The 24,892-nt window shown below is 42.3% G+C and overlaps 1 protein-coding gene across 1 annotated transcript in view; it reads left to right on the forward strand.

Annotated features, from left to right (window-relative positions):
- gabrg1 (gamma-aminobutyric acid type A receptor subunit gamma1) overlaps nucleotides 1-24,892 on the forward strand; it is a 109,520-nt gene that overhangs the window by 45,508 nt on the left and 39,120 nt on the right. Inside the window, exons 2-3 of the mRNA XM_080188103.1 lie at nucleotides 14,833-14,981; nucleotides 21,890-21,957. Of these exons, the coding sequence (XP_080044229.1) occupies nucleotides 14,833-14,981; nucleotides 21,890-21,957 (217 nt within the window). The remainder of the gene's footprint in view (nucleotides 1-14,832; nucleotides 14,982-21,889; nucleotides 21,958-24,892) is intronic.

Raw genomic sequence — 24,892 nt, forward strand, 5'->3', positions numbered from 1 at the left:
TATTGCTGGGTTCAGGCTGGAGACAACAACAACCAAACAATTTGCTTTTATACAGCACCTAAACATAACTAAACATCTGCCAGCACTTCACAGGAGCATTATAAAACAAAATCTGACACTAAGTCACATAGGTGTTAGGTCAAATTACCAAAATCTTGGATGAAAGAGGTAAGATTTGAAGGAGACCTTTAAAGGGGAAAAGAGAGATGGAGAGTTTTTGGGTACAGTCCGGCACCTTGTCACCAGTGATGGAGAGCCAAAGTTATTAAACTCTCACATGCCTTCTGCTGTTCTGCTCCAGCTGCCATCCACATGACTCTTGTCAGCAATTAAAGTCAGACATAGACTGTGAATGAGACACTGGCAGCTAAAGAGTTATAACCACAAGTCACAAAGACCTGACTTAATTAATTGTTGGATAGGCAGCTGCAATTATTGACAGTGGGAACTGTTCATGTTTCCTCTTGAGTGTAAGTATAGCCAGGGAATCTCATCCTTGAGCACAGAATTCACTTAAAACATATGGGTGAATTTTACATTTTGATGTTGGGATCACTGCCTATCTGATGTGATGACATTGGGACTTTAACCTAATGTCATAACATCAGTCACCAATAATAGGAAGGTTGGGTGAGCGTTAGATTCAGGAGCCTGCCCGCCATTTTGAAAAAGACCACTTAACAAACTATTAAGCTTATTAGCAGGCCAATTGGCTAAGACTTTACGCTACCCATACAAACCCTCAGTGGGTGGATGGGAAAAGCGTTCAGAGAGAGTTGCGCCAGCTTTGAGGAGGCTAGTCAAATGGCTGCAAGCAGTACTGTGACTGACTTCAAGGGTGGGATTTTTCAGCCGCGCTTGTTCCAAAATCAGAAAATCCCGCTTGAGGGCAAAGGACCTTTGCATGGTTCCCCCCCACGCCCTCCCTGCTCCAATTTCCTTGGTGGGCGGAAAGGGAAGCTTACCCCCTGACAGTCTGCTGGTGAAAGTGGAAGAGTTTGTTTGCTTTGCAAGTTATTTCAATAGTCAATTTGAGCTTTTGCTCGGAGATATTGTCAGGAAAGGATGCTGACAGGTAGGTTAAAATTACCCTTGTATTGTACCCTAATATTGGACCCTGAGATTGGTTTTCCCATGGGAATTGTACATCCTGGAGGAAGCTTCTCCTTAGGTGGGGAGGAAAAGGAGGAGGGAAGCTGGGAAGGTGTGCCCTGAGGTCCAGTTCATTGTTTGGTTCCTCATATTTTCTATCCTCATAAAACATTTAGCATGTAACTTTGATGTACCTGCAACTGGGAGGAGGTGGTGAAGTCATGGTAATGTCAGTGGATCAGCAATCCTGAGACCTAGGCTAATGCACTGGAGACATGGGTTCAAATCCCATTACAGCAATGTTGGAATTTAAATTCATTTAAGAAATCTGGAATAATAAACTGGTCTCGGAATGATGACTATGAAACCATTATTGATTGTTCTAAACCACATGCGGATCACTAAGGCCCTTCATGGAAGGAAATGTGTCATCCTTGCCTGGTCTCGCAACAATGTAGTTGAATCTGAAATGCCCTCTGACTGCTATAAAGTCTGACTGGACAGATCACCTGGCATTAACCAAAGCACCAGATATGGCAACAGCACACCTAGCCTACCATGCATTTTACAAAGGCTTATCAGATTATTAATCATAAATTAAAACAAAAATAATCATAATACATATTTCATTGTATTCCTAATATCCAAAGATAAAAATGCTTTTGTTGTCTTACAGGATTTTTTTATAGAAAGGGCAAGGGGTCTTTAGAAGCAAAAAGATTGAGAATCCCAGGATTTGACTATGGGGTGAATTTTATCCTTTTCGTCGGGGACAGGATCCTAACCCAGGAGTATGTGGTCCGTCAGCTCCCAGCCTCAGTGAAGTAAATTAGCTGCTGCCCAGTGGGAAGCTGGCCAACAATCTTTGAGAAAAGAAGGCAGCGTACCCACTTGGAGCTCTAGGGCAGGATCTCTGGGAAGACAGGGGTCAGGCTGTGAGCCAGAAGTCAATCATGACCCTAAAGGCACCCTGACACAGGTTAGTGGCAGCTGCACAGCAATTGTTAGCTTGAGTGCAGAAGTTTTGGGCCAAAAAGACTTGCAAATCCATCTATTGATGCAGCAGGTAAGAGCTTGTTTTTACATTTTGGTGATTATTGTGCCAGTTCCCTCACCACCTTCCACAGCCCCTCTCTGGCTGGTGTGTTCTTCAAGGCTCGGTACTTCTAAGCCAATTTTGGTGATGGGCATTGAAGTCGCCCATTCAGAGAACATTCTGTTACCTTGTCACTCTTTCATTCCAGTTCATGTTCAACATAGAGAATACTGATTATCAGCTTAGCCCGAGGTGGCTATCAGCAAAAGGTTTTCTTACCTCTGACGAATGACATTAGTAAACCTGATGGACTTATGGTCAGCGTTGCACTAACTTTTAACTACAGATTATTTAATTAATTGAATTTAAATTCCACCAGAAGCTGTGGTGGAATTTGAACCCTGGTCCCCAGAGCATTAGCTTGTTGCTCTGTATTACTGATCCAGTACCATGACCCCACCATCCCCGCAGACCACCTTGCTATACATTCTTAGCTTTAAATAGGAGGAGGTAGACACTAGATACATAATTTAGAAAGATACAAAATACAATCCCTTGACTTATACAGAATATATTTTGCAGAATAAGATTGGATAATGGAATTTAAACCCCAGAGCATTGGTTAAAAAGTCAACGTAAGAATATAATTTGGCTCTCAGAGGCTCTCATGGTGAGATGGTGGAACAGTGGTTAGCACTGCTGCCTCACATTGCCAGAGACCTCGGTTCAATTCCTGGCTTGGGTCACTGTCTGTGCGAAGTTTGCAAGTCCTCCTCGTATCTGTGTGTGTTTCCTCTGGGTACCCCTGTTTACTCCCATAGGCCAAAAGATGCACTGATTAGGCGCATTGGCTATGCTAAATTCTCCCTCAGTGTGCCCGACCAGGCGCTGGAGTGTAGCAACTAGGACATTTTCACGGTAACTTCATTGCAGTATTAATGTAGGCCTACTTGTGACATCAATAAATGAATTTTAAACTTCATGTTATCAATGCTTGGCATAAATGCCCACAGTCTCTTAAATCACTATGAAATCCTTTGGTTCACCCTGAGTGACAGCACTAACGTATAATGGTAATATAAAATTATGTTACATAAAAACCATCAATCCATAATTTTCAATGAGCATGTTTGGTATAAAGTCATGCACATGTTATTCACTTATTCACTCACACCAATAGGGAAATCATTTATTTGTTTGTTTTAAGCATTCATTTGGTACTGGATTTTCCTTCATAACTGCATCATGAATTGGTGGAACAGAGGCAGGTTTGGCTGGTGAGGCTCCTGCCCGACCTCAACTTCTCCTCTCCCCAGCCCCACTGAGATGCTCACCAAGCATTTCCCTGCCCCACACATAAATACTGGCAAGAAGGAAGACCCTCACTGTCGCATTTTCATACATCGCCAGCAGAAGAAAGCTAGTGGGCAGCACTCAAAATCTTCCTGGAACCAAGTCTTCAAGAAAGAAAATGAGATAAAGACACAAAAAGGATGTAATTACTCAGTAGGTCAGGTAGCACTGATGGTGAGAATTAACATTTCAGGCCAGCCTTTCATCAGGAAAATCATTTGGGTCTGTACTGTCCCTCACTGTCTCCAGGAGAGAAGAATTTGGCCCATGATTTTTTTGAAGTGGGCAGAGAATTTAAACATTTTCCATATCACCACTCAGCAAGACTCCAAAGATGTGCAGGTTAGGTAGATTGGCCATGCTAAATTGAACCTCGTGTCAGGGGTTTAGCAGGGTAAATATGTGGGGTTATGAGAAAAGGACCTAGGTTGGGATTGTGGTCAGTGCAGACTCAATGGGCCAAATGACCTCCTTCTGCACTACAGGGATTCTATGATTCTATAATGGTGTGGGTGTAGGGTCAAGATGGAGGGTGGGGTTTAGCATTGTGTTCTGTCCCTCTCCTTAACTTGCCTGACTTACAGCACAGGATTGCCACCAGCACCATTAGTGGTCTTATTTCAAAAGCAAAATCAGGGCATGTACAATGTTTTAACTGCAGACCTCATTAAGTCTGCAGAGGTTCAAGTACACCAGCAGAAACTGGCAAGTGATAGGGTCCTGTCAGCTCCTCTTGACCCCATGAGATGACTTGAGTCTTAGCTGCTCCAGGCTCCATTCTTCATAACAAACTTTTCTGATTGTGCCGTCCACATTCCTTCCTAAAACTTTCCAAACATAAGACACAAGAGCAGAATTAAGCCATTTGGCCTATTAAGTCTGCTCTGTCAATAATGGCTGATAAGTTTCTCAATCCCATTCTCCCGCATTTTCCACATAACCTTTGATCCCTTTACCAATCAAGAACCTATCTATCTCTGTCTTAATGACACTCAATGATCTGGCATCCATAGCTTTCTGTGGCAATGAATTTCATTGATTCACTACCCTCGAGCTGAAGAAATTCCTTCTCATCTCGATTCTAAAGCATTGTCCCTTTATTTTGAGGCTGTGCCCTCGGATCTTAGTCTCGCCTACTAATGGGAATGTTGTTTTCACGTTCACTCAATCTAGGGCTCTCAGTATTCTGTAAGTTTCAATGAGATTTCCTCCCCGCACCCCTCCCATCCTTTTAAACTTCATTGAGTACAGACCCAGAGTCCTTAAACACTCCTCATACATCAAGCTTTTCATTCTTGGGACCGTTCTTATGAACCTCCTCTGGACCCTTTCCAGGGTCAGCACATATGTCCTTAGATATGGAGCCCAAACCATTTTAATGAGTTCCAATGATGGCCTCACATCCCCATGAGCTTATCTACTGCCCGTTGTCAGTCTTGTCCCTCCCATTGGCTTCAGATTGGACTTAGTACTGGAGACTCCTAGGGAGGGTACACAGATCAGTGAGTGCATTGAGTTAAAATCAGGCCCACAATTTCTATAAATAATTAATATATTAACAATTAGCAGATAGATATCAATGTACAGCAGCGTGCAAATGCTTAATATTTGCCTGTAACTTGTAGTATCTTGTCCTGATCCTATATACTCCAGCAAACTCAGTGACAGGACCCCCAAGATTTTCAGCCCAATTTTATGTTACATCAGAGATTGATGAAAATCTTTTGTAGTTATTTACATTTTCTGGTTTTTCATGACTAAGGCCAACATAATACATATTATGAACTGTAAAAAAAGTAATAATTCAGTGAATATTAGACAAATTCACTAAATAAACATTATTTATATCTGTTCAATGCAGCTGTGAATATAGACTCATAGAGTCATAAAAGTTTACAGCATGGAAACAGGCCCTTTGGCCCAACTTGTCCATGCCACCTTTTTGTTTAAAACCCCTAAGTTAATCCCAATTAATATGAGGACATTACACCAAGGAACTATCATAAAACTACAACTGAAGCAATCACACAATTCTGGATTGCTGATGCATGATTGTAATAACCTTATTTTTAGTATATTTTATTACCACACTGAATGAACAAAAATTCATTACTATAATGGGTAAAAGCAAAATATGGATGATGCTACAATCTGAAACAAAAACAGAAAATGCTGTGGAATCTCAGCAGGTCCAACAGTATCTGTGGAGAGAGAATAGAGCTAATGTTTTGAGTCTGAATGACCCTTTGTCAGAGCTGATGAAGTGTTATCCCCAGACTTGATCCTAGCTCTGTTCTCTCTCCACAGATGCTTTTGGACCTGCTGAGATTTTCCAGCATTTTCTGTTTTTATAGCTATAATGGATCCTAGTAGTGTTTGCTTTGAGATACTTACAACTAAAATTCTACTTGTTTAGTCTTTAATACACTAGCTTTGTGCAACAGCTACGGTCAGACCATTTCTCTCTCCTCCTCCTGTTCATTTTCTGCAGGCAAGGAGGCAGTTTTGCTCTGGTTGCATGGATTTCCCTTCCACTGGCTGAATGTTGTATAGAACAGTAGAAGCAAATGGTCTTTGACACTTTCTCAGGGAAGTACCGTGTGACCCAGCCATCAGAAGAGTTGTTTCAACATCCTGACAGTATGTTTCATAAAAGTTTGGATGAAACCTCACTGTATTTTCTTCAGTTTCTGCATTTGGATGCAAGTTGGATGAATAATTGATTTCACAAAATCCTCCAACAACCTTTTCTTCTGCTCATTCAAAGAGCTGCATCACTGTCAACTATTGCAGGATGGAAGATTTACAGTTCCATGCCTTATTCGTTCTGGGTGATCTTAGAATACTTGCATGTTGATCAATTTAAATCCTTATTGATTCACACTTCCAAAGTGTTGTTTGATACACCTGCACCTTTGGGAACCCAGTCACCTTGTAGAAGTGTTGGGCCCTGTAGTGTTTAATTGTACTGTATTTGATTGTGTGAGTCTGGAAACTAATCTATGCTTCCTTTGTTTAATTTGGTAAGCCTGGGTGTGTACTCGGAGCAAAGTAAACTGACACCGCAGAAGCTACGAGAAGCTGGGCTGGAAGCATGTGTGAAGACTTTTTGTGATTGCAGAGGTTGAAAACTCTTTTAAATAAAACATGTCACACACTCAGAAGCTAGCAAATGATGTTTAGTTTGCCACTGGTAAAGAAGGTTGCAGAGATCAGCTTGATGCATCAGTAAGTGGATAGTTGACTAATGAGGTAAATGTTGGCAACGCGGCTTGAGATGATTTGGTAGCATGAAGGTTGAATGTTGTTGTTATTTTACTGCAACAGGATTCCAGCTGAAGATCAGGCTGCAGTGGGTGACACACTTGGGTGATCTGTTGCAGCTGAATTATCATCATAAAAAGCAAAGTTTCCCAATATATCCAATTAGTTGCATTTGGATTTTGTATAACCCCAGGCTGCATGCTGTAGCAATATTCTCCCTCCCTCTTCTTACAAATCCAGGATAACTTTGGAAAGGCCTACTGGAAAACTAATGGTCGTTACTGCTTATAGCTGCTGGAATGATTACTGCAGTGTTAGACATAGGATTCATATACCAAAGGAATACTGAATAGAAAGAAAGCAGCAGCAGTAAGGGAAGGTGCTTGGATGAGTGGGGGAAACAAAAGTTCTGAGGAACAATATTCAGCTTGTAGTTATCTGTATTCAGAATGAAAAATCTATTACCATGGCAACCTAGCTTTATGCGCAAGGCCATGAAATTGTGTGGTTCATGTTCTGTTCTCCTGCTGTAACTTTTACAGGAGACTAGTGGAATCCAGGAAGAAATGGTCTAAGCAGTAGAAAATAACTTCTGCTTTGCGACTGAATTAAGGCTGGAGCTTAGGAGAACTCCGCTAGAGTTTGAAGGTCATGGAGTTCGGAACAATTTGCAGCTCCCCCAGTGCCTGCTGAATAAAGGTGCACAATGAATCGAGAGCTACACTGCAGAGAATGCAGCCCATGTCCAAAGCACAGTTGTCAAGATAACATTTCTAATGTGTACCGAGGTGATCTCCACGCACATACTGTTGCTTCAAAATTTTAAAATGATTTTTCTCCGCCAAATAAGATATCCAGTGCCAAGTGGGCTGACGCCCAAAATCCCAATTCGCAGACTCAGCAGAGTGCTGGCAAAGGCCTCTCCTGAAAAGCACCAGTGCGGAAATGTTTTATAATTTTGCTTTTATGAGATAATCTGGCAATTAATAAAAGGAAGCAACAGACGACTGGAAGCATCATCATATTTGCATACTAATCACTTCTGTTAAAAAGCAATGTGGATGTTGTCAGCCGCACAATATAGTAGACAAAGAGGCAAGTGTAACATTGGCATCTCCTAGTTTTTGCTTTAGAAAGCACCTAAAAGAATATTATATATTTGCAACAACTGTTAACTTCAGTATAGCCCCCACCACTGCACCCCACCCCCCCGTAACTGTGACCAACTTCAAATTCCACAGTCCTGTCGATAACATGGCCTGGGAACTGATTGCTTCCCTTCTTTGCTTTTCACAGATTTTATACATAAGGTGATCCAGATACTGGGCAGCCAGCAGCCCACACTGCACCTAAAATCACCCTCAGCTTGGACAAGTATGGCTTGAGAAGTACTTCCTATGCATGCTTTCCCTGACCACAAACCACAGCAAGTGATTTTACATTACTATATCGCACTGGTCTGGCCCATTGTGCAATTCTAGTCCTCTTATAGGAAGATATGCATTGGAGAGCGTGCAGTGTAGGGCAACTAAATTGATTCAAAGGATCTGAAAATGGCAATAAACCTTGCTGCTATTTACATTGGTAGCTTTGTCTCTCCAGGTGCTGGATGAGAAGAATGGTGTAATCTCACTGAGGGTATGAATGCATGCATCACGTGCATGTGCCAAAAGTATGCAGAGTGGACAGGTCTACATCACGTTAATGTCTAATGCAGATTTGACACCAAACCTGTCACTTTTGGACTTCGCTGCTTTAATTAACATCCTCTCTAATATATGCACAGTTGATCATGCATTCAGCAGCATGAAGAATTCCCCTTTCCCCTTCCTAGCATTGTTCAAAGACATCATCATCCAACTAGCAATGTACTTGTTTATGAGTCTTTATTGGCTTTATTTGGGTTTGTGGCCGGCTGGTTGTTGGAGGAGTTCCATAAAGTTGGTGAAAGCAGGAAGGAATGGTGCTGCACATGGGGAAGGCATTTCCCTCCTTACAGATTCTGTCTATCCTACTGAGATTTTCCAGAATTTTCTCTTTTGGGAAGGCATTGGTTGTCACTGTAATAACATTTGCTACCAGTCATGATTACTAAAGCAGCAGTTCCCTCTGGAACAGTATGAAATTGGGATGGGACTAGAAGCAGCAAAAGAGGGAAACTGCTCATGGAAGGAGGAGGAAGGTAGGGAAAAGGACTCTCAAATAGAGGCCTTAGTCATTTGGAGTCATCGAGGAACTCTTCCTGCCTCCACCTAAACAAGGAGCAGTATGTTTGGCATCTGCAATTTACTAGGCAATGCTTATCATACTGAGTCATCCCAGTTCAGCAGCCCCAGAACAAGGTGAAATGGTACTGCTGGTGACAGTGTAGGTGACTGTGACCCTCCTATTTTATTGGCCAAAATCCTTCCATTACTCTACAGGATAGATGTTCCAATTAATGGTGATTAGGCAATGAGCTCAGAAAGAATAGGAGCAGGGGGCAGCCAGCTTATCCATGTTCTGCCTGGACTATCCCCAAGAACCTAATTTCAATCTAATATCTCTTAATACTACCCCAGATCCGCATTGTTCAACAGTCCCACATCTTACCATCACTTTGATATAGACCAACACAGAATTTTCTCAGCCAAATTCCTCCACCAAAAGGCACCATTCCATTATCCAATAATCTATACAAAACTCAACCCTCGTGCATTCCCTTACTGAGTATCTTGCTGGTGCCTTCACCTTTCTGTCCCAGTGCTCCACACAGTCCTGTCCCAGCAGTGGAATGACTTGGATGAAGGGACTGAGTGCGTTGTTAGCCAATTTTGCCGATTACACAAAGAGAAGAAAAAAAGTTGAGAGTAGCACACAAAGAGAAGAATCTTGTGCCCTCCCCTGTGGCATGTTCAGTGGTTATGTGGTTGTTGGGGGCAGGGGGGCATTTAGTCACGTGGGAAGGTGGTGGTTTGGGATGCTTCCAACGTGTTCCTTCCTCCACCCCAATGAAGCTAATGGTAAAGAGGTATGTGGATGGTCTTGCCATTTCACTATAAATTGAGGACTTAAGTGGGCAATTAATGCTCACTTACTGGTCTTATCATGCAGCAACAATGAGTAATTCAGTGGTGGTGGGTGGTTCACCAAGCAGGGGACAGGACAAGCAGACTATGGTGCTTGTGGTCTCTGGATGGTGAGGGTGAAGGTGGGCGTGGGGGTATGGGGAGGCACTGGGAGAGGGAGAAACCCCTCATTCAAAAACACTCAATGTCTATTGAGGGACCGATCATCAGGAAAGGGGTCCCTAAGGTTGGGCCTAATCTCATTAATGTTTGAAAGGATGAGAGGCGATCTTACTGAAATATTTAAGATCCTGAGGACTTGACAGGGTAGATCCTTGTTGAGAAATCTAGAGGTGGGATTTTCCAGCCCTTTTGCTGGCGAGATCTTCCTGTCTTGCTGAAGACAACCCTTGCCATAAGTCTGAGGGGGGTTGGGAGAGTGGTGGTGGGTGCGCTGGAAAGTTCTAGCCCAGAACTACAGGATACAGTTTCAAAAGAAGGGATCTCGCAATTAAGATGGAAATGAAAGGGACCTCAATCTATAGCATTCTCTGCTCCAGAGTCCGGCAGAGGTTGGTTCATTGAATATATTCAAGGCAGAGTTGACTGAGTACTTGATTGACAGGAGAGTCTAAGGCTACAAGGTGCAGGCTGAAAAGCTACATGCAGATTAGGTATGATCTTATTGAATAGCAGAGTAGCCGATTCCTATTTCTGTTTCTTATGTAAAGAAAGGGTTGGAATGAGGGAAGAGGGTGAAAGCGAAAAATACATGGTTAGACAATCTACAAGTTGGACATCGTAACTGATTTGTGGTATGTGAGAGGGTGGATTATGCAGCAAAATACAGTCATCCTCAATCATTTGAGTCATGCCACTGACCAATGCCTCTGTGATGGTCATTCTGATTATTTCAAGCATCAACTGTTGTAGGGGGTGAACATATTCAGCTATTTCTATACAATGCCAAGCAACTGCTGTTGCTGCCTGCTGTGTGCCACCTGGTCCTAGCAGAGAGATTAAAACGCATCAGTGAGTGCAGTTCATTGTGTTTGAGTGTTGTGCCTGCCACAGTAGGATGGTTGGCAATCTATGCAAGTTGTGAGATATGAGTGTGAGACTTGCAGTCTTGATGAATGCTAAAGCGTGAGCTAAATCTATGAATGTGAAATATAAGTCACAGTTGTTAGAAGTTGTTGGCAGACAGTGGGAGGGATTGTGTAGACTGGAGCGATGTGTGAGATTTGTGCTGCAGCTAATGGGTTATGGCTTAAGAAGATCCATTACTGATCTTGACCACTTGTTTGAGGCCATTAAGCTTATTTTGGCACTGCACCCAGGTCCTTTGTAGCTGCACTGCTAATACTGAAGATGACAACATAAGACGATAATAAATAACAGCTGGAATTGGGCATTTGGACCTTTGAGCCTTCTTTACCATGAAATAAGATTGATTGTCTGCAACCATTCCACATTCCTGTACCCCATATTACTTAATGCTCTTAGTACAAAATCTATCTCTTGCATCAAGAACTGCTGAACCCAGGCATCTCTGGCATAGAAAATCCCAAAGATTCACAATCTTTCGGGTGAAGAAATGTCTCCTCATCTCAGTCCTAAGTGGCTGATTTCTTATTTGGAAACTGTGTTACTATTGGTGAGGTCAAAACCAAGGCATAAACCTTTTCTTTACTGATAGAATTGATTGACTTTGTTCAGTCTCAACACTCCTCTCACATACCTAGTGCCCCCACTGTCTCCTATTTATGTACGCTTTTGTAACATAAATGAGCTAATATTAAAAAAAGCTCATTGAAAGCTCCTTAAAAGAGCACTGTAATGAAAAACAAAACAAAGGGAACTTAACAAATAACATTAAAATGTAATTTGCAGGGCTTTGATGCTTTCTAGCTCCTATGACATTCAATGGCTACGGAAGGCCTCAAACGTATTAGCAGAATCCTCATGCTCTCTCTTCAGGGATACTTGGCTGCAAATGTAGCAGTAGATTAGGGGTAGACAGTTGTGTCTTAGGATCACCTCCACAGCCAGTCTGGGTCTGTTAATGGTCACCTAGGCCAGGCTCAGGAGCAAACCCGAGGAGATCCCTCGATCAACCCAAACCCCCACTTCTTCCTCAGTCACCACCTACTCTGCAACAAATCACCAATGATCAGGACCATGAAGCTGAAGTGCATATAGAACTTGAGTAGCATCCTTTGCAAAAAGTGGAAGAGGGGTCCTGTATTTGAATGTTCTTTTGGGGAAAAAGAAGTAAATCAATAAAATAATATATGGGGCTGACAATACCTGGTGGGGCATTATACAAAAATGCAGGAAATCCTCCTCACTCCCTTTGCATCAGCATCCGGACACCCATGACTTGATTTTTTTTCAAACAACCCAAGCAAACAGCAAAGCATCCCTTCTTTCCAAATATGTCAGGTACTGTTTGGAATCTCACTCTGCTCAGACTTGGAATGCGCTGTCAAAGGAGACTTGAGGAATTGTTGTAGTGCATCGTGCAGATGGTCCATGTTGCTACCACTATGCTTTGGTGGCGGAGGTAATGAATGTTTAAGCTTTAAGTTTATTTATTAGTGTCAGAAGTAGGCTTATATTAACACTGCAATGAAGTTACTGGGAAAATCTCCTAGACGCTACACTGTGGCACCTGTTCAGGTACACTGAGGGAGGATTTATCATGGCCAATGTACCTCACCGGCACATCTTTCAGTGGGAGGAAACTGGAGCACCTGGAGGAATTGCATGCAGACACAGGGAGAATGTGCAGACTCTGCACAGTCACCCAAGCTGGGAATTGAACCTGGGTCCCTGGCCTGTGAGGCACCATGCTAATCATTGTGCCACCATGCTGTCCTATGTTGGTAGATGAGGTGCTGATCAAATGGTTGTTTTGTCATAGATTATGCCAAGCTTGTTTGAAAAAAAGATCAGGTCACTTGTCTCCAAGGTAAAAAGAATACTGGAAGATAGTAAAAAAAATACCAAGTAGTCCTGAGTTGCTAGTACCTGCGAGAGATGTGGTAGGTTAATCAGAATCCATGGGCCCTACAATTAAGAAAATGAATCCTGGAGTTTCTATGCAGAGTGTTTTCATCATTTTGTATAAGTGAATAAAATTGTAGGCAAGCTGCTCGTACCAGCTCTTCTCAGTATAATAAAAGTAAAAGCTTCATTGGGTGGTGTTGGAGCGAGTCACACTCATCCAGGAAAGTGAAGAGTATTTCATCACACTCCTAACTTGTGCCTTTTAAATGGAGGGGAGTCAGGAGGTGGCCTGCTTGTGTAGCCACTGTATTTACATGGCTAGTCCTGTTCTGTTTCTGGTCAATGGTAACAGCAAAGACGTTAGGGGCGATTCTCCCAGCCCAGGAAGAAATGGGCCAGGAGATATCAGCGGAGGTGATTAAGCAGGCTTACCGCTGGGTGCCACAGCCTTCACGCGTCACTGGGGGCCAGCATTTCTGGCATTATCAGCTCCATGCCAATTTCTGATATAAATAATAAAATCATTTAACTATCATTAAATCTCTGAAGTCTCTGGACTCACTAGCATCTCTTCTGCTAGTGTCGAATGTTTCACTCAAGTGGAGTTTACAGCTTCCCACTGAGGGGGAACCAGCAGTCAGCCCCGTTAAAATGAAGGAAGGCCATTTAGGCCCCCCCGGATATCGGGATAAGGGGGTGGGTGCCCCCTAGTCATTGATCAGGGCTGAGAGGGAGGGGGAGACACCAGGGCTGCCACAGAGACACCTGGGAGGCCAAAAATTGGAGGGTGGGGGGAATGATAGGGCAACAATTGGGGGTGGGGGATTGGTGTGCTAGCAATGTGGGGATGCTGTGCTGGCCAGTAATAGAACTGGCCAGCGATCGGGAGGCAGGCAGGGTGGGGCCACTGTGCGAGCACTGCTCTCTGCTGTAACAGATCAGTGCATGCTTAGTGTCCCACTCAGCGTTATGCTGCCAAGCCCTCCAGCGGGAATAGGCCCCGCCTTTACTTTGCAGCATGGGAGATTCATTTTGAAAATCCTGGTTCAAAAAACTAATGGGATTCACCCCAGTTTTTACACAAATTCAGCACTTAGAACTTTTGTGGGAGAATCACCTCCATTCATGTTGGTAGTAGATCCAGCATTGGTGATTCCACTGAAAATCAAATGGGGATGGTTAGATTCTCTCTTGCTGAAGATGATCATTATGGTGTGAATTTTAGTTGCTGCTTATCAAGCGTGAATATCATCTGGATCTCAATGGTTACGGAGATGGACTGTATCTGAAAAATGGTGAACGATAGTGAACAATGTGCAATCATCAGTGAATTATCAGTTTGGATCTTATTATGGAGGGAAGGAGAGGATGATACCAAGCATCAGGAATCTGTTATGGGGTGAGATTGGAGAAGCTGGGATTATTCTGACAGCAGAAAAAGATAAGGAGAGACCTATTAGAGATGTTCAAAATTTTGATGGAGGGACAGTTTCCTCAAGTGGTAGTTAACCAGAGGTTACAGATTTGAGATAGTTAGCAAAATAACTAGAAAGAAAATTCAAAGATTGTTTTTTCTGTAATGCTGCAAACTGTTCTGATTTGAATTCAATGTTTGAAAGGGCGGTAGAAGTAATTTAATAACTTTCAAAAAAAATTGATTGAAGACTTGAAAAGGAAAGAAGTTGCAGGGCTCTGGGGAAGAGAAAGAGTGAGAATAATTGCATTATTCTTTCAAACAACCAACACAGGCACAATGATCCACATGTCCTCTTTCTATATTGTATCAATCCAGAAATCTGTGATTAGAATGGATTTATGAGTTAAAGGTCTTTCTTAAACAAATTGCGGGGTTCACAATGAGCCAATATAGAAATTGAAATACAGGGGCGTTGCTCATCACAATATAGAGACAATAGAAGAAGATTGTTGCATTATCTATTTTGCTCTAAATTGATTCATAATTGTCATTTCTTTTCTACTTGTCTCTATCTCTTAACCTTTTTTTTTGCACACTCTTTACATGTGTAGTGCAAACAAAGTAGATGATGAAGATTATGAAGACAATGTATTAAATAGAACATGGGTCCTGGCTCCAAGAGTCCATGAAAGTGACGTGACCAATATTCTCAATGACCTACTCAAAGGATACGACAACAAACTTCGACCAGATATTGGAGGTAAGCTCTTTCTTAATGGATTGAACTTTCTATAATCAGATAAAGGAAATCTGACAGTATTCGCAACTTATTTGCAAATTCATTGGATTACTAATGATTTTTAAAATATTTAATTGTAATTTTATTCACTCCAGTAACAGTTAGTTTACCTTTAAATGGATAGGAGATGTAATGCAGGAGAAATGTATATGAAAACACATATATTGCAATTGCTGGAAAGCCAAAATAAAACCATAAATGCTAGAAATAACCTGCAGGTCAGCAGTATCTGTGCAGAGGGAAACAAAGTTATTGGGTGGAATTTTCCCAAAAAATGACTGAAGTGTCATTTTGGATGAGAAAAAGCCTGTAATTCACAGGTGAGAATCAGATTGCAAGGGAGAGTGCTGAGTTTTCCATCAGTTCTGAGAGAGCTTGGGCCTAAACTTGCCGGCAAGCCCAGCTTTGCAGAGATCAGGTGCCGTTTTTAAAGAGGCCCAATCTTGAGGTGAAATTGAAGAACCCCTTCACCCTCCCATGGACATCGGGGCACCCTCCTCGCTGAAGACATATTTCTCCAACATTCCCCCCAAAATAGATCACGGCATTGAAACCTTCCCAATAGATCTCCCTTCATGACTCCCTTTATAATCTACCCTTCATGACCCCTGTCATGCTCCGTCCCCTTAGGCCCCAACTCCCTCAGGCCCCATCCCAACAGTGCTAGGCGCCTCACCCATAATTCTCTGACCCTGTGGTGTCCCAACAAGATTTGCGCCGGGCGCGACACAGTCAAAAAACGTGGCCAAAATTTCAGGTTGCTGAACTTTTGGAGAACTGGAAATATTAAAGATGTAACTTTGCCACAGATGCTTAGGCCTATTGGGTGTTTCCAGCATTTTCTGTTTTTATTTTGGACTTCCAGCATCCACAATATTTTACTTTTGTCTATGAAAGAGAGAATGTGTTTAGTTCTACAACCTGGAGAGACACGAGGACATTTACACCATAGAGAACCCATAGAAATGTGGGGACTGTGGGAAAGAATTCAGTTCTCCATCCCAGCTGGAAGCACATCAACGCAGTCACTGGGAAGGCTCTGTTCATCTCTCTGACACACAATGACAATTGACATTAATGTCTGGGAGGAGCTCGCTACCAATCATTCAGAATGGCAACAATTGTGTATCAGGGCCTAACATCTGAATGGTGGTTATCAGCAGGATGGCAGCAGAGAAGGAAAGCAGATCCTGCACAACGGATCTCACTACCTCAAAGGATGTCCTGCCCCATGTGCCCAAAGATATCTGTGTGAAGAATCAGCCTTTCCAGTCGTATGAAGTCCTATGGCAGAAATTTGTGACCCTGAATAGACATCATTCTCAAATCAAGGGACGGCTGAGGATGATAAGCTTCAAACTATTTTGGTATGTTCCCATAGAATTCACTGGCCATAAATTAATGTCAGAGTTCAAGCAGCAAGTGAACATTTCATAGACATGAATTTGGCAGCTTGAAAAATATTTAAAATAAGAACACTGATATAACAAAAATCTTCATTGATACCAAAAAAACCCAGCACAATGTACATTAAGGATCATTAAGACACTGGTGTGCATTCTCCAGTCAATGGCAATGCTGGGTACATTGCTGCTGTCCATGAGGGCTTCTGTGCCTTGACACAACTTCCCATTTATAGCCAGGCCTTCTGATCCCAGCTGAAGCCGGAATGGATCAGTGTAGCCTCTCCAGGGTAAGCAAGTAGAAGACAGTCAAAAGAAGAAGAGGACATGCTTCCTTTTGACAGCAATAGTTGTCATACACAGGTCAGCTTTTTTTTAAGGTCTCAAGTCTCTTAATGAATTAGTGTGGGTTAGTGGATGGGTGAGTGGGATTGTTGGTGGGTGAGTGGGTGGATAAGCGGTTGTGTGAGTGACTGGTTGTGTGAGTGAACGAATGGGTGGGTGAGTGGATGGGTGAGTGAGTGGTTTGGTGCTTGAGTGAATGGGTGGTTGAGTGGGTATGTGAGTGAATGGATGGATGGGTGGATGAGGATGTGGATGAGTGGTTGGTAGATATTTTTTATTCATTTATGGGATGTGGCCTTCGCTGCTAGCCAATTATTTACTGCCCTTCCCTAGCTGCTGTTCAGAAGGAAGTGGTCAGCTGCAGCCCCTGAAGAGTAGGTACATCCACAGTGCTGTTAGGGAGCGAATTCCAACATTTTGACCCAATGACAGTGAAGGAACAGCAATATGGTTCTAGTCAGGATGGTGACTGGCTTGGAGGGGAACTCCCAGATGCTGCTGTTCTTAGGTATCTGCTGCTCTTGTCATTTTATTTTGGAGTAGTCATGGGTTTGAAAGGCGCTACCTAAGGAACCTTGGTAAGTTCCTGCAGTGCATCTTGTAGATGATGCACATAGCAACCACATTTGTCAGTGGTGGAGGAATTGAATATTTTTCAAAGGGGTAACCATCAAGTGGACTGCTTTGTCTTAGATGCTGTTGAGCCTTGTGAGTGTTGTTTGAGCTGCATCATCCAAGCAAGTGCAGAATATTCCATCACCCTCATGACTTATGCCTTCTAGATGGTGGACAGGTTTTAGGATGTCAGGAGGTGAATTACCCACTGCAGGTGGATGGGTAAGTATTTGAACGAGTGCATGAGTGGGTGGGTCAGTGGGTGCGTGCCTGAGTGGATGGCTTGGTGAGATCAAGGTTGGAGACATTTGCAGAGGCTCTAGGACAGCAAAATCTGACCATTAGAAATTCAAACCTGGGTAAATATAGTGCATATATATATTCTAGGACCTCTAATGGGGCACAACACCCAACACAGATTTCAGTCCAGATTTCACCATTTTGAACATCAGAAGATTTGGGCCAACATATTCAAGGAAACAGAAAAATATTAGGAAATATTTTCTAGATCCAGCACTGGGATCTCATCATGTATTCATACTGAGCGCTTGACCTAAATGGCCATGCTCACAGGAGCTTGGAGTGAGCAGTGTCAGGAAATAGCATTCAACTCCAGCTCCCCTTAAAAGGTGCATTCATTGTTGCTGGGCAGAAGATGAGAATTGGTAGTGGGAGGATGGAGATCATTTCAAATCCTTGAAGCATGTATTGAGGTTGTCTTCAAAGAAGCACTGCAGAGCCATGTTTGGCATCTCACATAACCTCAGAAGAAGTTTTTTTTGACAAGAGGTGGCTCTGAGGATAAATGAGAGGACCTGGAAGCAGATGAAAAAATGATTAATAACTTCTGAAGGTCTATCAAGGTAAATGTGGCTAGCATTGCAGTCCATTAGGTCGATTGACAAAATATGCAGGTCATTAATATTCTCTCCCAGCTCGCAGGAGCCTGATGCACCCTAAACCTACACAAAACAATTCTTTCTAAACTTATTCTGCATGCTAATACTTTTCCATGCTGACACTTCAAACTGCATCTGTAATTGCTCAACCATTTAAAACGCTTACTCAAAGCAAGCTGACTATTTCCCTGATTGCAGGGCATGTACTCACATGAACCACAATGCAGAGTGGCATTTTGTCTATCACTTGCCTGGATGCTCTTCCAACTTTCAACACGTCAGCACAAGTTCTCTACTTGCAGAACAGAATAAGAAGGAGCCAGTCAGATTGATCTGTTAATGGATTCCGGGGAAGTGCCAGAAGATTGGAAAATGGCTAATGTTACGCCGTTGTTTAAGAAGGGTGGCAGGCAAAAGGCAGGGAATTATAGGCCGGTTAGTTTAACATCTGTTGTAGGTAAAATGTTAGAATCCGTGATCAAGGAGAAAATAGTGAGGCATCTTGAGGAGAATTGTTTGATAGAGCAGACGCAGCACGGTTTCGTTAAAGGGAAGTCGTGTCTGACGAATTTATTAGAGTTCTATGAGGATGTGTCTAGGGCGGTGGTTAGAGGAGAGCCGGTAGATGTGGTGTTTCTTGATTTTCAGAAGGCGTTTGATAAGGTGCCGCACAAGAGGTTATTACAGAAGGCTAGGGGGCATGGAGTTGGGGGTAGGGTGTTAGCGTGGATAGGGGATTGGCTGTCAAATAGGAGGCAGAGAGTGGGGGTCAATGGGTGCTATTCGGATTGGCGGTTGGTGACTAGTGGAGTGCCTCAGGGGTCGGTGCTGGGGCCTCAGCTATTTACCATTTATATAGATGATCTGGAGGAGGGAACCGAGTGTATGGTGTTGAAATTTGCTGATGACACCAAGATTGGTGGAACGGCAAATTGTGCGGAGGGTGTGGAAAGTCTGCAGAAGGATCTAGATAGGCTGGGCAAATGGGCCAGGAACTGGCAAATGGAATTTAATGTTAGCAAGTGTGAAGTTGTCCACTTTGGTAGGAATAATGGTAGGAAGGATTATTACTTACGTGGCGAAAAACTGCAGCAGGCAACGGTGCAGAGGGACCTCGGGGTCCTTGTGCATGAGTTGCAAAAACCCAGCCTGCAGGTGCAGCAGGTGGTCAGGAAGGCAAATGGGATGCTGGCCTTCATAGCGAGGGGGATTGAATATAAAAGTAGGGAGGTCTTGCTGCAGCTGTACAGGGCACTGGTGAGGCCGCAGCTGGAGTACTGTGTGCAGTTTTGGTCGCCACACTTACGCAAGGATATTTTGGCCTTGGAGGGAGTGCAGAGGAGGTTTACTAGGCTGATACCGGAGTTGAGGGGGTTGAGCTATGAGGAGAGGCTGAATAAACTAGGCTTGTACTCGTTGGAGTTTAGAAGAATGAGGAGAGATCTCATTGAGACGTATAAGATGATGAATGGGATGGATAGGATAGAGGTGGAGAGGCTCTTCCCGCTCAGAAAGGACAGTAGGACTAGAGGGCACAGCCTCAAGATAGGAGGGGGCAGTTCAGAACGGAGTTGAGGAGGAACTTCTTCACTCAAAGGGTGGTGAATCTCTGGAATTCTCTGCCCGTTGAAGTGGTGGAGGCTACCTCGCTAAATATTTTTAAAACGCGGGTTGATGGGTTTTTGATAGGCGAAGGGATTAAGGGTTATGGGGAGAGGGCGGGAAAGTGGAACTGAGCAGCGACAGATCAGCCATGATCTTATTGAATGGCGGGGCGGGCTCGAGGGGCTGGATGGCCTACTCCTGCTCCTATTTCTTATGTTCTTATGACAAGGTGGCTTTTGATAATTTTTTTCTTAATAATGGGAAATAGTCCAGCTAGAGGATTCTTTAAAGAGTAGAGCTATATTTGTAATTATCACTGTTTTACCACCCTCCAATAATTGACTGGCTAGCTCATCCACAATAAAATAAACACCTAGAGCAACGTTATTACCTTTGTCTCAGAGATGTGTCTTCAGCCACCAGGATAGCATGTGTTTGTCTTTCTACTGCACCCAGAAGAATAAGTTATCAATCTGAGTGGCGTCCACAAAACCGGTACCTTATTCTACTCACGGGGATCATGTCAATTTTTATTGCTGGGCAAAATATTCAGAATTAGTAAAGTAACAGCCAGTTTAAAACCTTCCTGGGTTTTTGTTCCCATCATTCAAGGTGGGGTAAAATGAATACTGACTCACTGTCATATGCGCGGCACGGTGGCGCAGTGGTTAGCACGGCGGTATCATAGTGCCAAGAACCCAGGTTCAATTCTAACCTTCAGTGACTGATTGTGTGGAGTTTGCATATTCTCCCCATGTTTGCACGAGTTTCCTCCGAGTGCCCAAGTTTCCTCTCACACTCCAAAGATGTGTGAGTTAGGTTGATTGGCCATGCTAAATTGACTCTTAGTGTCAGAGGGATTTGCAGAATAAATATGTGGGGGTTACATGGGGATGGGCCTGGATGGGATTGTTGTTGGTGCAGGCTCGATGGCCCAAATGGCCTCCTTCTGCCGTGTAGAGTTCCAATATTTCTACGTTTTTCATCTAGCAAATTAAAGTTAAAAATTAAACCATATCCCACCAGCTACAAGTCCCAGCACACATATATCCACTTCAGGGTTTTGGTCAGTACATCAGGGTGAGTGTGCTCTAAAATACAGACCATAAGTGAATACAAGTACCTGATGGAAGCAAAGGATGAACTTTAGGGGGAAGCAGTGCGTATCTTCCCTCAGGTGCGGGGTTGCATAACCTGGAACTCCAGGGCCCACATGGGGCTGACTTGGATGTGAATGATTCTGATCAATAAATAGAAAATAAATAATAGACAACACCCTTCAGGATATGATCTCCATATTTGTGTTTGCACAGCGAATGGATGTGCATTTTCATCGTTTAGTTGTAGCTATGGATAAAATGGTAAAACAAAAAGCAGAATGTGTTAATGTTTTTGATCATTGCAAAAATTATACTTCCTTGTTTATTGAATTGGTAGATGTCTGTTAAGTAAACTACATGTGAAATGCTTTTATTGGGTGATCACTGAGATGTTTTCTATCTTGTGCTAGTGAGCAACTTCTGTTGAATTTTATTCTCTACCTGGAGTTCCTCTTATGCTTTTATCTACCTATAAAATGACAAAGCAACATGTTTTCATTCTTAAAGAGGATATTTCAACATCTTAAGCATAATTATAATATTAAGTGAAAAACATAAATACAAATTTAGAGATGAATATCTAATGACATTTCAAGAAATCCCATTGTTATCTTGCAGTTTTAACTGTACCATCTGACATGCAACTGCAGTTTAAAACAAAAGAAAAGTGCATTTTTTTCCTCAAACTGTAATTATAAATGAGAACAAATCAAATGTGTGCTTGTGAAACTGTTTAATAAAGCAGATATGATTACTTATAGCACAACATTACATCAGGATGAGTATTTGGAAAACAAATTTTTGGCCTGCTAATATTAATAAATAAACTTTTAGAGTAGAAACAAAATTTTAATGTTATCTGTCTACTATGATTACAATTGTGAAATGTGGTACATTTGCAGTGAAGCCAACAGTGATAGAAAGTGATGTTTATGTGAACAGCATTGGACCAGTCGATGCGATTAATATGGTAAGTCAATTGTTCTATGTATCAGTTTCACTTTTGTACTTCTTTTATTATTTGTTAGTGTCTTATAAGGTGCTCTTGGATATAACTTATCTCACCGAGTTCACTGACACCAATCAGTGAAGGAGGTATTTATTAACACTTGCCTTTTTGCACTTCAGGATTAATATCTGTTTTTCAGAAATGACAAGTACTTGTGTGGTAGTTGTCCCTTTAAGGACAGCACAGCTGAGTAAGGGTCACCTGGTCTGGGTGACCAACTGGGACTCAGAATGGGGTGTCAGTCCGGGGAAGAAGTCTCCGAGGCAGAGGTATTTTGAGTCCGTGGCATTTTTATAGTTAGCTCTAAATTAGCTGTGAAAAGGCACAATCAGCACAACTTTCTAGAGGCAAGCATGAAGAATGTTTGCTTCTTCAATAAAAGTCTGTTTTTCATAGACCGTGCAGGTTAACACCCCCTTTCTATATTAATTTTCTGGCTTGAAGTGCAGATCCAGATAAATTGATACTCAACTGTTACAAGCCCTGAAATTTCATTGGGGTTCTCATGGGCTTCTCTGGAAACATAGGTGGCATTCAAGCAGAACTCAGAGGGAGGTATCATCACTAGACTATTAATCCAGAAGCTCACCTAATGTTCTGAGTACCCAGATTCGAATCCCGGCCTGGCAGCTGATGGAATTTGAATTCAATAAAAAAAAATGCCTGGAATTATGTATCTACTGGTGACCATGAAACCATTGTCGATTGTTAGAAAAACGCACCTCGTTCACTAATGTCCGTTAAGGAAGGAAACCTGCCATCCTTATCTGGTCTGGCCTAGTTCTGACTCCAGAGCCACAGCAATGTGATTGACTCTCAACTGCCTTCCAAAGGGCAACGAGGGATGGGCAATAAATGCTGGCCAGCCAGCGACACCATGTCCCATGATGAATAAATAAAAAAATTGTCAGAAAATCATCCTCCTATCTTCCCCAGCGTCCATCCTGATGTCAATTTGCTCTGCCTAACTAAATAACTGTACAAGTTAGGAATTTTAGTGAACCAAATTCCAACCCTTTTTTACCTGGTTGGATCTGTTACAAACATTAATTTCTGAACAGATTTTAAGTTTTTGGTTCTTTGGATTTGGCTTGGTGAGGCCATTAAAAAGATCCATACAAAGAGGCCCTAAGCTTGCTGCATCTGTGCACTTCTTCATTGTGCTATAAATGTTCTCGCTCTCATTCTTAGTAGATATGGAAGATTAATCCCAGGTTAAATCCCAGTTCAAAAACACTTACTTAGATTATGGTTTTAAAATATGTTTAAAGCCAATTACATGGTGATACCTGATTCTTGGCCGTGCTATGAGTCTCTTGAAAGAAATCTATCTAATCAGATAGTTCAAGAGTAAAGAGCAGGTAATCCCATGATGATGATGCATTGTATGAAATATAAGTATCAAATTCAAATTGAAATAGCAGTGATTATTGAGTGTTCTCATCATTATCCATTATATAGCATTGTATTTCATTTGTGATAATGAGCATTGATTAAAATTGCAACCATTTTGACTTGCACAGATTGGCTTTAGCATTTGAACTTCTTCACCATGCCTCGCTTTGATAAGTTTGTCAGTCATTTCCTAAACTTTAACCTAAATCCCATACCCAAGATTGTTCTTTCCTGCTGCTGTTGGCAAGTCAATGGTCATAGCCGGCGGTGGGAGCCAAATATAACCATTATTTGCAGTATGCCATATAAACATTTATGCACTCTCATCCTCCCACACTCCCTTCAGTTGCTCACGTTCAATTCCATGCTTCGGTCCTGTCTGTGTATAGTCTGCACATTCTCCCTGTGTCTGTGTAGATTTCCTCCGGGTGCACCGGTTTCCTCCCACAGACTGAACGACATGCTGGTTAGGTGCATTGGCCATGTTAAATTCTCCCTCCATGTACCCGAACAAGCGCCAGAGTGTGGCAACTAGGGGATTTTCACAGTAACGTCATTGTAATCTTAATGTAAGCCTATTTGTGACTAATAAATAAACTTAAAACTTAAATTTAATTCTTGCCCGTGCCATAAGTCGTAGCTTCCTTTTATAGAAGCTGGAAAGAAGAGGGGAAATGACCAGCTCTTCGTGCTATCAGTAGTTGGAAGTGATCTTCCCACTGCAATCTTTCCAGTCATCTGGGCTGTTAAGAAAATCTACCCCTTACTTATGGAGGAAAAGCTATTTTATTGTCAGATTACTTAATGCAGATTGAATAATTGTTAGGGTCAAATTTAAATCCATTGACTCATAGAATACTGATAGGCTTTGAAATGTTTTGAGACAATGCCAAAGAAGTGTTGAAAATAATTTTTTTTATGGTTCACCTCTCAGAACTCAAATATCCATTATTTATTTGGTGTGTTGATTATCAATCAGAATACAGGCATTCGGCAAAAAAAAGAAACAGCCTTCACACAGAGGTGTAAGGTTTTATGTGCAGACTTCTCACCCTTTCTCATTATCTTTGTCTCGGATTTTTCATATGGATGTGTTAGTATATTTTCTGCAGAAAATGTTTGCTCATGACTTTCATTGATCTCCATATACATCCTGCGCTAAAATTCCACAGAAATCGTCTCACTTGACCATAATCATGTAGCATTTTATGTGTTGAATGCAGAGATCAGACTCTCAAACAAGCCAAATATCATGAGAAAAATAGCGTGTGATTTCATCGGCTGTTTACACCATGCTCCCGCTGCAGTGAAGTTGAAGAATTTGGCAGCCAGCCAAAACTATGTTCATTGCAGCAGGATGGGAAAATCCCATTAGCGTGAAAGGTGGTAAGACTCCGGCCATAGACTTTGTGCATTTGATCACCAAAGGTGTCGCAAAACATGGCTGAATCAAGAAAACTTGTCATTCATATTGTTTAAGCGCTCTTTAGTTTTTTGTTCA

This window comes from Carcharhinus amblyrhynchos, chromosome 1, assembly GCF_965287045.1.
Source record: "Carcharhinus amblyrhynchos chromosome 1, sCarAmb.v2.hapA, whole genome shotgun sequence".
Taxonomy (NCBI): domain Eukaryota; kingdom Metazoa; phylum Chordata; class Chondrichthyes; order Carcharhiniformes; family Carcharhinidae; genus Carcharhinus; species Carcharhinus amblyrhynchos.